General features: G+C 24.4%; 1 protein-coding gene across 1 annotated transcript in view; it reads right to left on the reverse strand.

Moving 5' to 3' along the window:
- Nucleotides 1-15978, reverse strand: part of LOC117178361 (fibronectin type III domain-containing protein 5-like) — a 293133-nt gene that overhangs the window by 29879 nt on the left and 247276 nt on the right. The window contains exons 6-7 of the mRNA XM_033369790.1: nt 14831-14976; nt 9482-9570 (exon numbers count right to left, since the gene is read on the reverse strand). Of these exons, the coding sequence (XP_033225681.1) occupies nt 9482-9570; nt 14831-14976 (235 nt within the window). The remainder of the gene's footprint in view (nt 1-9481; nt 9571-14830; nt 14977-15978) is intronic.

A 15978-nucleotide genomic window follows, 5' to 3' on the forward strand; every position in this document is an offset into this window, starting at 1 on the left:
GTAATTTATGGCGACTGGCGACCTCTGTTTTAAATGTATAAAATTAATCGAACTTAAAACTAGATTTCTACCTTTATCGATCGCCAAGAATTATTTTAACTTTAATTCTTTTAAATAATATAAAAGATTATTAAATTAATAGATATATTGTGACATCATCAAGTTTAATAATATTATATAAATTATAATTAAATTGTTTATCAAAACGTAAAATTATCATAAGCTGAATTACAATTATATAAATTTATTATATTAATGTTTTAATTATTTGAATGATTTAATGTTGAAAAACTTATTATTTTTAGATTAAAATTAAATAATACCGTATTTTTATTTTAACGTTATCTAAAAAAATGTATTGACTATCTAATATTAAAGCTATACTTGTTAAAGTAATAATTAGATAAAATTTATCTTAAAATTTAGTTTAAAAAAACGATTATTAAATTAATAGATATATTGCGAAAACATCAAGTATAATAATATTATTACATAAAATATAATTTAAAATTGGGGTTAAAACGTAAAGTTCTTATAAGCTAAATTACAATTAAATAAATTTATTATATTAATGTTTTAATTATGTTAAAGATTGAATGTTTGAAAAACTTATTATTTTTAGATTAAAATGAAATAATATAGTATTTTTATTTTAACGTTATCTAATTAAAATTTATTAACTATTTAATATTGGAGCTATATCAATTCTAAATTTTACATGATTGAGTCATAAAAAATTTTTTTTGTTCACGTTTGAGTTATAATAATAATATTTTCATGAGTTCTATATCAGCAAATTATAAAGATTAATAATATCATGTTATACATGCTTATAATTTTTTATACTAATATTATATTCATATTTCATATTTAAAAATTATTTACAAATTAAAAATTAAATATAATTTAAATAAATTTTAAAATGGTTTATTCATTGTTATAACAATAATTTTTTACATTTTATCTTAAAATTTAATTTTGTCAAATAATATAAAAGATTATTAAATGAATAGATATATTGTGAAGTCATTAACTTTAATAATATTATAATATAAATTAAAATTTAATAATAAAAAATAAAAAATAAAATTAAATAAATATTGCAATTAAATTGTTTGATATTTAGTAACATAAACATGTTACTTCCTCTTATATTATGTAATTAAATATTGGCTGTTAATTTCGTAATAGATGTTTCTTTTTTTCTTTTAAATAATTGTATTACAATTATATAATTTTTTATGGTGCCTCCGATATTGTGAAATGAGTATTTAAAGTCAATTTTCTAAATTTTATGTAAACATATTTTTTTTAACTTAGTTAGAAAGCTTATTAATAAATTAAATGTAGAGATTTCCAGTTTCAAATTTGAATGAGAATATAATGTAAACATTATTTGAATTTTTTTCATGAAAATAATTGTGTAATGTTTCTTATTTTGTGAAATGATTGATTGATATAAGCTGAATATTTGTTTTCCAACATTAAATTGAATAAAGATCAAAATTTATTACCTTAAATTTAATTAACATAAGTAACAAATAAATACATTATTAACTTGTAAGTTATATAATGGAACATGGAATATTATTTGCATAATATAAATGAATTTATTTTTAAAGTATCTCTATTTCAATTAAGTAATTAGTTATTATTAGCTAATTAATTTTTTTACGATAACAAGTATTGCAGGTTATTAATAACCTGCAATTAATAACCTGCTTAAAATTAAATAAATTTTTTTAAAATAAAATGTCAAATAAGAAAAAATATATAAAGTTAAAGCTTTTGAAATGTTTTATAACAGAATTATATTTTAATGGCTTTTCTTTTGTGAAATTGTCAATCGATTGTTAGCTGATTAACATTTTCTGATAATTAAAGCAAATAAAGATTAAAACTTAGTTCCTGAAATTTAAGTAACATAATTTAATTATTGACTTGAAGGTTATATAATGAAATATTGAATATAATTTTAATATATTAAAAGTTCATTTAAATTTGCAATTATATTATTTCAATTAGATAATTTTTCAAATGATTCTTATGTACTGAAATGTGTATTTGCATTAGATTTTTCAAATCATATGAAAATAGGTTTGATTTCTTTCTAAATTTAGTATCAAAAGTTACTAATAAAACAAATTTTCAAAAATGAATGTGATATTAAATGAAAATGTAGAGTAAAAATTTTTTCTATGCTCGAATGAAAATGATTGTTTAATGCTTTTTAAATTATCATTTATCAAAAAATCAATGAATTGTTACATGACTAATTTTTTCACAACACCGAAATAGATAAAGATTCAATTATAAATTTTTTTTGCTGCCATATTATAAATCCGGAGTTTTTAAGAAGAAAAAAATGTTTTCTTTTATTATATCTGGATAATCGTTTTTTCTTTAATTTTCAAACAGATAAGTAAAATAAAATTATCGAAAGAACTTATTTTAAGAATTAGAACAATAGAAGCGTCTTAATAATTTTGAAAGATTTTGAGAAGAGTTTTTTTAAACAATTATGGGAAAATCTTAAGTAGTTAATAATTAATTATGAAATAGTAATTTTTAATTTTAAAGATTTCAAAATTGTTAAAAAATAATATGGAAGATTTTAATAAAATTATTTCCATTTTCCGTGATTTAATTGAAATTTAGGTAAACTTAATTTTTTAGGGCATCAAGAGCAGGAAATATATATAGTTTAGATTCATGGGAAAATTTCAAACAATTTTTTACTAATAAAAAAAAAATAAAAATAAAAAAAGGGTTAATAAGTGTTTAAAGCAACATCGTGCCAAAATAAATAATTTTAGAACAAATTTTAATAAATTTAAGAGATATTTACAAGTTTTAGCACAATTAAAAAACAATACAAATTTATAAGATATTTTAGGACTTTTTTGAAAATTCAGGATAATGACATAAATTCTTTAGGTTCCCAACACAATTTTTTAAGATTTTTTAATTTGAAAAATGAGCTTCAGCAGAAAATTCAAAAAAGATTTTAAAACATCAAATATTTACTTAAATTTCAAGAAAGAGTAGAAAATTTTAAAGCAAAATGTTTTAATTTTTTAACATTAAAAAATAAAAAATAAATTAAACCATAAAATTCTATAAATATTGCGAAAATTTACAAGAATAAAGAAGATTTTTAAACTGCAGAAGATTTAAAAAAATGCAGATTGATGTGAAAGTTCTTAAACAAAAAGAAAGCTAGACGTTAAAAACTCAAAGTCTGGACACTAATGTTTTTTTTCAAATTAAAATTTGTGAATAATGCCGTTAATTAGAATAACTTTGAAAGGTCTCAAGTGAAGAAATTAATGTTATTCAAGTTTTTAAGAAAATTGGGGATATTTTGAGGCAGCAGTTTAGATTTTAAAAATTAGTTTAGATTTTTCAAAATTTTAAGAAAAATTGGATTCATTTACAAATATTTTTAGGAATTCAAGAGGCTTTGCATAGACTTCAAATATTTTAAACCTTGGAAGCATTTTCGAAAATTTATGGAATATTTATTATTTCTTCTGAAATTATAAAAGACCTAAATATCTTTTGAGAAGGCTGAAATTTTTCTAATAATTTGTAAAATCCTGTAAAATAAAAAAAAAATATATTTTTTGAATCTTCTGCATTCTTTTTTTGACACATCTTGAATATTTGAAAATCTTTCATAATTGTCTCATAAAAATGATAAAACTTTTATAATTCTCTGAAAAAACGTGTTTAAAATAACGTTACGGAATATGTGAACGCTCCATAAAAATAGTACTCGTACATTTTACGATGCATTGGTACACTGAATTCATTCTTTCAGAATCTAATTTCTAATCTAATTTACGTGACATTTTCAGGGCGAGAGTTCATTTTCAGGCAATTGAGATTAATTTTCAACCAAATAAACCAAATAAAATAGTTGAATTTTCAAAATAGTAATTGAATTTTTGTACCTTATAGTTGAATTTTCAACCTATAAAGATGCATTTTCAACAAAGAAGATTAAAAATTTTAACAAATGAATTGTTATTAGAAAATTGAGCAAATTATAAAAATGAGTATAAAAGCGAGCGCGCGCGTGCGCGCGCACATAATAATCTAGTATATTATTAAAATCGAAAATGACACGCTACTTGTAGATTTTATGCAATGTGAATCTAGACAGGGTGACTGCAGTCCGGCATACACAGTAGCTAGAGTGTTGCATTTCACAGGCGCAAAATACTCAGTTTTCAAGAACAACAAAAAAACAATCAGGAATATTTTTTGAAAAAATACCTACGTTCCAACCAGTGTAATTGCCTGTAGATTATGTGGTTAAAATATTTAATTCAACTTTGCATTCTTTTAGACGTATTATGGATCTAAAAAAACACTAGTCATTTTAAGAGCCTGAAGATTTTGGAAATCGTTTGATATCCTTGATATCCATTACAAATCCCTTGAAATTTTTTAATCTCGTAAAATTTTTTTAATATTTGGAAATTTCTTGGAATCTTGTAAAATAATTTAAAATCTGTAAATTCTTTTAAATTCATATCAACTATTTTTCATTATTTAGATCCTCACTGCTCCTGTAAAATTGCGTAGATATGAAATCCGTAAAAATCACTTGAAATAAAGTCCAGGCATCTGTTACTTTTGTTCCATAATAATTAAAGTTAAAAGTTTTTTTTGTTGAGAGAACCCGGTTTTTTTTTTAATTTCCAAAAATTACGTTTGGATAGACGGATGATTCCTATTGCATTTTAGAGCAAAATGTCCAAAAGAAGAGTGAAAGAGAACAAAATTATGAAAAAGTTTTGTAAAAATAATAATCCGGTATTTTCAATAGGTTCCGAGTTATAATACATTGAAAAGTCCTCACTTTTTTCGACTTTCAGCGAAAAATCGCAAAGTTTCGAAAATCATTGTGTACTTTTTTACCTAATAATTTTACGAAAAAGTGTTCCACAGATTAGTGAAAGTAGACTAAATTTTCTGTGATTCCAAAAAAATAAAAATGTTATAGTTCTAATAGGTCATAAGTTGTGACCTCTCAAAGTTGTCCATTTTTGCCTGTTTTTTAGGGGCAAAAAAGTGGGGTTTAGTTTTTTCAAAATAAATTGTGTTCGGTTCAGTTTGCGTTGATGATGCCAGAGGAAGAAATGGAGTATTCAAAAATCTGAGTATATCTTAAGAAAAAAGTCTTTTAGCCCCATGAGTTTGGGAATAACGAGGTTTCAAAAATTCAATTTTTTGTTGCATTTTTGACCAAAAAAGGAAAAGTTTCGTTTTTTGAAAATACCTCGTTTCTTGCAAGTCCCAAGACAAAATTCGCATAAAATAAACGTCTTTTGTCATTGATAAACAATTAATTGTTTACAATAATATCATGTCTTAACAACTTTTGAGTACTTTTTTAGTACTTTGTGGCAAAAAGGTGATTGTAATTGATTTACAATATAATATATATTTTTTTATTAATAAATAAACATTTTTTAATAATATTTGTTTACAACAATATCTTGCCTTGACCAGTTTTGAGTACTTTTTAAATACTTTTGTGGAAAAAAAGTCACTGTAATTGATTAAAAGTGTGATTTTTATTTTTTTATCAATAAGAAAATAATTTTTAATAATATATTTATATAAAAATATATTGCCTTAACCACTTTTGAGTACATTTTTTCTACTTTTTTGGAAAAAATGACTGTAATTGATTGAAAATGTAATCTTTATTTTTTTATCAAAAAACAAATAATTTTTAATAATACTTGTTTATAAGAATATCTGGTCTTAAAAACTTTTGAGTACTTGTAAAATCCCTTGAAATATTTCATAATATTGTAAAATACTCTAAAAATCTTAAAACTCTAAAATCCTTTCCAAATATTTGAAATCTCTTTAAATATTTAAAAACCTGTTGAAATTAAAATTTTTGGGATATCGGATTTTTAATTAATCAACGAAAAATTATTGAAACATTTTTTATGAAATTGTAAAAAATAGTTTCATCAGAAAAAATAGTAGCATTCGTCTAATTTTAAGATCAACAATTTTAATAATAATATAACACATTATTTATTATTACTAATATTCTGATTATTTAAGAGCAATCATCGAAGGAATGAAATTTCAATAGAATATTCTAGAAAATATATTTAAACTTTATTCTCGAGGGGCAGCATAACTTCGTATTTCGATTTAGACTGATTGCACAATTTCAGACGTTGCAAACCGAGTACCTCTGATTGCAGGTTCATAAGATTTAAAAATTTAACATATTAAAAGTTGCCAATTCAATCAGTTCAAAATCGGTTTTTAAATTAATTTTCAATATCCTTAAAATTTTCAAAAGACCCGAAATGTCTCGCAAAGGTTCTTTTTTAAATTTAAATGTTTAAAATGATTTAGTTTTGAATTTAAAGCATTCTAAATTTAATCATTTTAATTCAAAATGGTGGAAATCTGACCAATTTATCAAGTTAAAAATTAAATGTTTAATCACAAAAAAATTTTCATTTTTGTAATTTTTGAAAATTCGTAGAAGACACTAAATTGCATTATTAAAAAAATAGTAGTGATTGAAAATTAATTTTAAATTATCAAGTTATCACAGACCATTTGTTCCGGAATGTTCTTAAATTTTTGGAGGATATATTTTATAGTTTTTCGATACTCAGGTATTTCGATTTGTGGACGTTTTACGAACTTGTTCACAGAATTCTATATTTTTTCCAATAAGTAATAAAATTTACGAGTTGTCATTTCCAAGACTTTCTAGAAATTTAAAGTTTACAGTTAAAAGGTTATACACTTGTGAGTTCATTTAGCAAGTTATTTTATGATAAAATTGAAAATATTTACAATTTATATATGATGCTTTTAAACAATATTTTATTATCAAATTCGAAAAATCCAAGTAGAGCAAGTTATTTAAATTTAAAATGAAAAATATTTATGGCTCGGCGAAGCAAGTGTTTAAAGTGTATAGATTGCATTTAGAAAATATTTTATTAATAATTGAAAAAATGTAATTGGTAATCTTCAAGCCACTTATAAGTATTATAATTTTTTTAAACATTTTTTGGCTGAATCAAGGGACTTTTAAAAATTTCTAAATTTTTAAGGGATACACCATAAAAAGAATTTTAAAAACTTTTAAATGATTTTAAAGATTCTAGGTTATTCCCAAAGATTTCAAAGAATTTGGTGGGATTTCTAAAATTTCAAATGATTTCAACAATTTTTAGGAATATAAACAAAACTTGAAAGAACTTTCAAGATTTGAAGTTATTAAAATTTTTTTAGGATTTTCAAATTTTGAGTGAATTCAAACTATTTTACCAGATTTCAGGGAGTTTATATGATCTCTAAAAATTTTAAAGCATTTACGGAATATTAAATGATTTCAATGTATTTCAAAGAAATGCACAATGTATGAATGATTTTATTGAATAAATGTTTAAAAATAATTTTTACATAAAAATAAAATTTGAAAATGAATGAAATGAAAAGAAACTTCGTAGGATTTCAAGGTATTTGAATGAATTTTACAAGATTTTAAGGATTGCATTGAATCTCCAAGGAATAAATTAAAAATAAATTAAATTAAATAAAAATTTAAGAAGTTTTAAACTATTTAAAGAAATTTCAAAACATTTGAAGGATTTCATTCATGTCCAAGGATTTTAAAATTGTGAAGGAATTTGGGCTAATATTTAAAAAAATATTTTTTATATAACAATAAAATTTGATTATAAATAAAATAAATTTTTTTTTTACATTTCGAAGGATTCAAACATAATTTTTTAAATAATTTTTGGAAAACATGCAATTTAAACATGAATTAAATGTAATAAAAGTTCAAGGTATTTTAAAGTGTCCCATAGAATTTGACATTGTTTTTAAGAGTTTTATTGAATTTCCGAGGATTTTAAATACATCAAGGGATTGGACCATACATTTTTGAAATTTTTTTTTCAAATTACAACAGGAAAATTTTAAATGGTTGTTCAAATTTGGTCGTTGGATTCTTGGTTATATTTTCAGGAATTCTGCACAATAACTTAAGCTTCAGACTTTAAATAGGATTCTCAATTTAATTTATATCTAATATTAATTCCTTAAATTATAATAAATTTTATATAAAATTTGTGATTGAATAAAATAAAATAAAAAATTCAAGGAATTTTAAGGTCATTAAATGATTTTGTTAAATTTCCAAGGTCCTCAAAGATTTCTAGTAATTTGAAAATATATATTATTAAAAATAAATTAAATTGAGTAATAATTTTTAAAAAATTAAGGCATTTCAAGAATCTTACAAGATTATCAGGTATTCATTGAATCGCCAAGGATTTCAAAGACATCCAGGAATTTGAATTTAATTTTTTTTTTAATTTGTACATAAACATAACATTTAAAAAGAAATTAAATGGATTATAGATTTAAGGAATTTTAATGTATTTCAAGAACGTTCACTAGATTTAAAAGATTTTATTGAATTTTGAAAGATTTAGAAAATTTCGTGGGATTTGAACATTTATTTTTTAAAATAATATTTACATAAAAATACGTTTTAGAAAATAATAAGTTAACATTAGTTTTCATTCAAAGGATGTCAAATTATTTTTACTTATTTTAATAATTTTTAAAATTTCCAAAGATATCAGTGATTTTTAAGGGATTTTAACAAATTTCCAGAAAACTTTAGGGAAAAAAATAAATTAGATTTCAAGGGATTTCTACTATTTACAATAACTTAAGAGATGTAAAGGAAATTACAAAATTCTTAACGATTTTAAAGATTTTAAGTTATTTTAGAAGATTTCCAAAAAAATCCAATAAATATAAAAAATGCTCAGGAATGTCAAAGAATCTTGTAGGCTCTCCAAACATTGTGAGGCCTTTTCAAAGAATTTCAGAAAATTTCAAAGATTTTATAGGAACTCCAATTATTTCAAAGTATTTAAAGATTTAAAAAAACTAAACAATTTTAAGATATTTTAAATAATTTCAATACATTTTCAATAATTTTTAAAGATTTATAAAGATTTATTATTATCCAAAGATTTAAAAGATTTATAGACATTTGAATGTTTTTTTAAAGATAAATTAAGTGACTATGTTTAATTTAATTTACATGGAAGGGAATTCAAATAAATTTTACTTCTTTTATTAGATTTTTCTGATTTCCAAAGATTTCACTGAATTTTAGGGGATTTTAACAAAATTCTAGAGATCTCTAAGAAATCAATTCAAAATCAATCAAATCAAAGAAATAAACAGATTTTTTCTAGAAAAATCATGATGAGGTCCTGCTCAGGTCCCGGTGGTGTAACTGGTTAACGCTTTACTCATAGATGGTGGCGTTTCCGGTTCAAACCCCGGCTAACGCAGATTTTTTTTTGTTTCTTCGAAAATTAGTTTTAAAAAAATAATCGGTTTAATTTTGAAATTTATTTTAATTTAAATTATACTAATATCAACCTACTTGTAGATACGTTTGTGGATGTTGAGCTGTAGGTGGGGGAGAAGACCCCGTAGACGCCGCGTCCTGTTGGGGAGACGTTTTTGGTGGTTCTGAAATTTAAATAATTTTGTTTTTTTAAAAATAAAAATGAAAAAATATATGTGTATATATACAGGAGTAAATATTTAATAATAACAATTTCGTCATCTATTTCTATAAAAAAGTAAGATGTTTTTGGATGCGACGACGACAAATTATCCCGACTCTAAAGCAGAATTAGTGAACGTTGTTAGTAGAGATTGCAATTTAATTTAATTTGAAATTAGAAGCTTTTGATTTTCTCTTTCTACAGATATATAAAACAAGTGTTTAAATAAATTCTAAAAATTAAAAAAGTTACAAAAATCATTTCAAAAATTATTCAGTGAAATAAGACTGAATTCTTCTTTTGCAGAAACAAATCTATTGTTTTTGTTTTAATATAAAAAATTTAAAGCAATCTAATTAAATTGAAGTATTTTCGTATGAATGAAACGTTGCAGATTATATTAAATTAAATTCTATAAAATAAGAAAAGTTTCCTTTATGAACAAATTATTTTTGAGTTTTGTCTGACGGAAAATGATTTTTCTACTGCATGTGGCATTACATGCAGCGACAATATTTAAAATTTTTTACTTTATGATGAAATTGATGTCTTAATTTTGAGATCAAGATTTATTTTACGAAATTAGTTTTTAAGTGAAAATAAATCTAGGAGTTTTATTTATTTAAAAAATATATCAAATCAGCGTGCATTGTAACTTTTACATATCAGGTATATATCTATTAAATAACAATTACGTACCAGTTATGCAACAATTAAATATCACTTAAATACCAGTAATGTAATAGGTACATGAGAGTTATATAACTGTTATATAACAGTGAAGTAGCTGGTACATAACTGTTATGTTATTATTATGCAACAGTTATGCAGAATTTACATAACCTTAATGTAAGATTATGTAAATGACGGTTAAATGCCAGTAATACGACAGATATGTAACAGTTAAGTAACAGATAAAAAAACTGTTATGTTATTATTATGCAACAGTTATGCAATATTTACATAACTTTTATTTAAGAGTTATATAGCAGCTACATAGCAGTTATATAATTTTTATATAATTTTAGAATAACCAGGGAGCATCCAAATTTTACGTGACATTTTCAGGGCGGGGGTTCATTTTCAGACAAGAGAGATTAATTTTCAACCAAATAAATCAAATGAAATAGTTGAATTTTCAACATAGTAATTGAATTTTTGTACCTTATAGTTGAATTTTTAACCTATAAAGGTGAATATGAATCATCAACCAGTTTAATTCAATGAAATAAGGCGAATTTTCATTAAAATAGTTAAATCCTCAAATAAGTTACTGATCTTTCAACTAAAAAAGATCAGTTTTCAAACAAAAACAGAATCGTTAAATTTTCAGATTAAAGAACTTATTTTTAAAAAATTTTAACCAGTTGAATTGAATTATCAAAGGAAAATTTTGAATCAAATATTTGAACCGTCAACTAAAATAAAATATGTCCAAAAAAAAAGATTAATTTTCTACTCCAACATATAAATTTGTAACCAAAAATGGAAGAGCTACATTTTCAGATAAAAAATTATTTAATTCTCAACAAAAAATGATAATTATTAAAGAAACTGGTAAAAGTTAAGATTTAAAAAAAAATTAATTTTTAACAAAGAAACAGTTGAATTCAAAGGCAAATTTTCAACAAAATATTTCAAAATGGAATAGTTTCATTTCCAGTGATGAAAATTAATTTTCAACACAACAAACACGAATTTTGTCACAATGTTTCAATTTTCAACCAAACAGTTTAATTTTTAATTAAAATTGATTCTTTCAATTTTTGTTTTAGATATTCTAGAAATAATAAGCAAAATTAATTTTCAACTGAAATAGTTTCGAAAAAAGTAATATGATTCGAAAAAATCATTTAATTGAGCTTTGTATTCAATTATATTTTTATTAGTTTATTAATCGAATTTGAAAGTTCATTTATAAAATAAAGTTTCTACAAGAACTACGATTTTTCCAAAATATACATGAATTGTTAACGAAGTCCTAGAATTTCTAACTAAAAAAGATAAATTTGAAAAAAAGCTTTGCATTTCAAATTAAAAAGGATACATTTTCATAAAAAAATCAAATGGTAAAATTTTCAGTTAAAATAATAAATTTGTTACAAAAAATAAAAAGGATTTTCAAACAAAAAAATAAATTTTTAACAACGTAGTCGAAATTTAAATTAGGCAGTTCAATTTTTAAACGGAAAAGATAACTTTTAAACAAAATAGTTGCATTTTCAACAATTGAACATAATTGGATTTTGATCTTAAGTTTTATTAATTAAATTCGTATTGAAGTAAAAAGAACGAGAAAATTGGAATATTTTTTGAAAATAGGAAAAGAAAAGTTTCGATATTTCAATTATATCTATTCTCTTAAATAAAATTTTTTTTGAAGATTTTAAATTAAAAGTATTGTCATACTAGTATAAAATAGTCAACTGCAGTGTCAGAAGAAATTTCAAGGGGGGGGGGGGGGGGGGGGGGGGATTTCGAAATATCACAAATTGTTACAAGAGGGAAGTGTTAGTGGAAAATTGCTGAAAATATTGTCACGTAATATTTGGACGCTCTCCTATTATGTAATAGTTACATCATTTTTATGTAACAGCTGCTTAACAATAATATAAATGTAAAAATTTACGAAATTTAAATTAGACCAAAATCTAAATTAAAAATCCCATTTAACGTCCAATAATCAAATTGATGCAAAATTCGGTTAAACAAAACAAGAATCCAATGACCAAATTTGGGCCATAACGAATAAACGAAAACCAAAAATCCTATTGTAATCTGAAAAAAAAAACAAAAAAAATAAAATAAAATTTTCGGACAAAAATAAAAAAGAGGAAAGAAAAATGAGAAGGCAGCAAATTCTTCTCATTTTTCTTTCCTCTTTTTTATTTTTGTCCGAAAATTTTCTTTCCTTTTTTTTTGTTTTTTTTTCAGATTACAATAGGATTTTTGGTTTTCGTTTATTCGTTGTGGTCCTAATTTGTTCGTTGGATTCTTGTTTTGTTTAACAGAATTTTGCATCAGTAACACAACTGCCATTTATCAGTTTCAAAATGGTTGATAATAGTTTAACGAATGTTATGCAATAGTTACACAACTATTCTGTAACAGTCACCAAAGTTTTATGTAATAGCTGCATAATAAATATAAAAAGGGCATATTACGGTTACATAAATGTTATATAATTGTTATATAACTGTTACATAGCTGTTACGTAGTTGCTATACAAGTTTTGAATAGCAATTTTATATGATGCAGTTACATAACTGTTTTGTAACTGACATCACTGTTATGCAATAGTTACACAAATGGTATGTAACAGTTTTGAAACTGTTACATAAAAGTTGCATAATTGTTATGTAACGGTTTAATAATTGTTGTATAGCATTTATATTATTCTGCTGCAAGATATTAAACAAAATCTTATATGATTGTTACATAATTGTTATATAGTTGTTTAGCGAATGTTACATACCAATCTTAGACGATACATTTAGCTACCTGTTTGTTGACAGTTAGGAAATTTGTATGTAAAAGACACATAACTGTTATGTAAAAGTTACAGAACTGTTATGTAACATTTACACAACTGATATGTAACAATTACACAACTGATATGCAACAGTTACACAAGTGTTATTTAACAGCTGCAGAAATGTCATGTAACAGTTATATAATAGTTATAAAACTGTTATGCAGCAGTTTTGGATCTGTTATATGGCCGCTTTGGATATGTTATTCAACATATGTGAAACTGCTTTGTAAAATTTGCGAAACTGTTACATAAGATTAATAATAATAATAATAAAAATTAATAAAATATCATTATTTGTTACAAAGGTGTTACTTCATTGTTACGCAACAGTTACATAATTGTTATATAGCCGTTATATTATTCTTATGTAAAATACGAATTAACCCTTTGCGGCATGGTGGAAATACCGGATTCCCACCTTTTTTCCAATCATTTTTTGCGATTTCAGAGTAGTTTTTATTGGATTTTACACGGGTTTTTTTAATTTCATGCTCGCAGGATGATAGAAAGTTGAAATTATTGTACAAAGGATCTAAATTTTTAAAATAATTTATTAAAACTTATAAACAAAGATGAAAAAAAGCCTTTTTTGTTGAAAAAATTCATTATTAAAAAAACTTTTCATTACATCCTTATGAAAATGGGTACTTAAGGGTTTTTGGGGTCGCTGAATACGAATCTGGCCTTATATTTTTGAATTTTATCTGAAAATTGGTATACAGGGGCTTTTGGGGCCAGTGATCACGAATATGAACTCAGATTTTGGAAATTTAAAATGGTGGATCCAAGATGGCGCCCGAAACTTGGAACATTTTTGGATTTTTTTCTTAAATTCGGTATACAGAGGCCCTCGGGGTCGCTGATCACGAATCTGAAATTAGACTTTGAAAATCCCAAATGACGGATACAATATGGCGGTCAAAATAATAAAATTTTCTGGATTTTTTTTTTAAATTAGTGTACAAGGATTTTTGGAGTCGTTGATCACGAATCTGAATTTAGATTTTGAAAATTCAGAAAATTGGTACTAATCCATGTTTTAGATGAGTAGGTGTATATTTTTTCAAGCCTTAATATTCTAAATATTCGTCATTTTGAATACAGATTCAAGATCAGCGACCCCCTGCCTGTGCCAACTTCCAAAAAACAATTTATAAATATTTTGAATTTTGTCCCACCCTTTTGAATATCCAAAATCTAAGTTCAGATTCGTAATCAGAGATACCAAAAACCCCTGTACACCAATCTTAAAAAAATATTCAAATTTTGTCCGCCATATTGGATCCGCCATTTTGAATGTTTAAAATCAAAGTTCGGGTTCGTGCTTAGTGACTCCAAAAACCCCCTGTATACCAATTCTAAAAAAAAATCCAAAAATATTCCAAATTTAAGTCGCCATATTGGATCCACCATTTTGAATTTTTTAAATCTGTGTTCCGATTCGTGATCAGTGATGTCAAAAACCCCCGTACACCAATTTTCAGAATAAATGAAAAAATATGCCAAATGTTAGCCGCCATATTGGACCCGCCATTTTGAATTTTCAAAATCTGATTTCAGATTCGTAATCAGCGACCTCAAAAGCCCTTACGTACCAATTTTCATGAAAATTCATTTCCCTGAAAAATATATGCCGAACAGGGTTAAAGTAATATAACCTTATTTGAATGAAAATGATTATATTTACCTAGTGTGCGGAAGACAATTGGCCGGCTCTTGTACCTCTTACCACCTCTGACGGCAGTGACGACCAGCTGGTATTGCGTGTCAGCCCGAAGGCCACTCAAGGTCACCGCTTCGCTGTTACCTGCGACCACCGCCACCACCCTGTAACTAACCACCATCCCATTGTGATTCCATCTTGGACTCAAGAAACAAGCCTCACTCATGACATGCATCATGTTGGCACATTCGGGAACATTTGGCTATTTGCTTCATCGTACGTACGCTTTTGTAAACGTGCAAGCCTTTTGTTCAAGATAATTTATTTAATTGTTCTTGATCCTACAAAAAATTGTCTGAATAGAAATTTTTTTTGTCTATAGTCTGTTACTGTGAAAAAAAATCCGCTCTAGCTCTGCTGGGATTCGAACCCAGGTCTACGGGTAGCCAGCCTGGTGCTCTAACCCACTAAGCTACTGAAGGGAACAAGATTCATGATTTTTTCACAGCCTCCTACTATCGAACGACGTCTGAGTTACACTAATTTTTTTATTTTGAGAAAAGTTATACAAATTATAATTATTGCATTTTTTGTTTAAAAAATATTTATTTTTTTTTTTTGCACCCAGGAAGATGACGAAATACAAAACAAAAAATGTGAATAAAATATGAAGTCTTCTTAAATTAACCATCAAATTTAGTAGATGTGTTTTTCGATGTTTTCAAGTAATAATTATTTAAAATTTCTATGACAATCTGTCGGTCTAGATTTTTATTTTGTTTTGTTTACATTAATTTATTGAATGCTAAGTGCTGAAAAAGGCGAATTTTCACATCTTTTTCCTTTATGAGAAAATGCCGAATATTGCAAAACGTCTTGAATCCATGAACAGATACTTCTACAAAAAATAATTTTCATAATAATCACCTTAATTGATATAAACAAATTAGGTAAGCAAATTAACAACGGACAGGTTTTATAAACGTTCTTAAATAATAGAATTTCTATGGCCATATCTTTATTAGAATACTTAATTGTAAAAATTTATGAAATATAGAAAATTTTTCTTGTTATAAACAATTATTCGCACAAATGCATAGTTTTGCAATTTTTTTAATCTGGCAACTTTTTTTGTCATTTAAATGCTTTAAATGCTCCTAGCAATCGATGTA

Source organism: Belonocnema kinseyi, chromosome 8 (genome assembly GCF_010883055.1).
Source record: "Belonocnema kinseyi isolate 2016_QV_RU_SX_M_011 chromosome 8, B_treatae_v1, whole genome shotgun sequence".
Taxonomy (NCBI): domain Eukaryota; kingdom Metazoa; phylum Arthropoda; class Insecta; order Hymenoptera; family Cynipidae; genus Belonocnema; species Belonocnema kinseyi.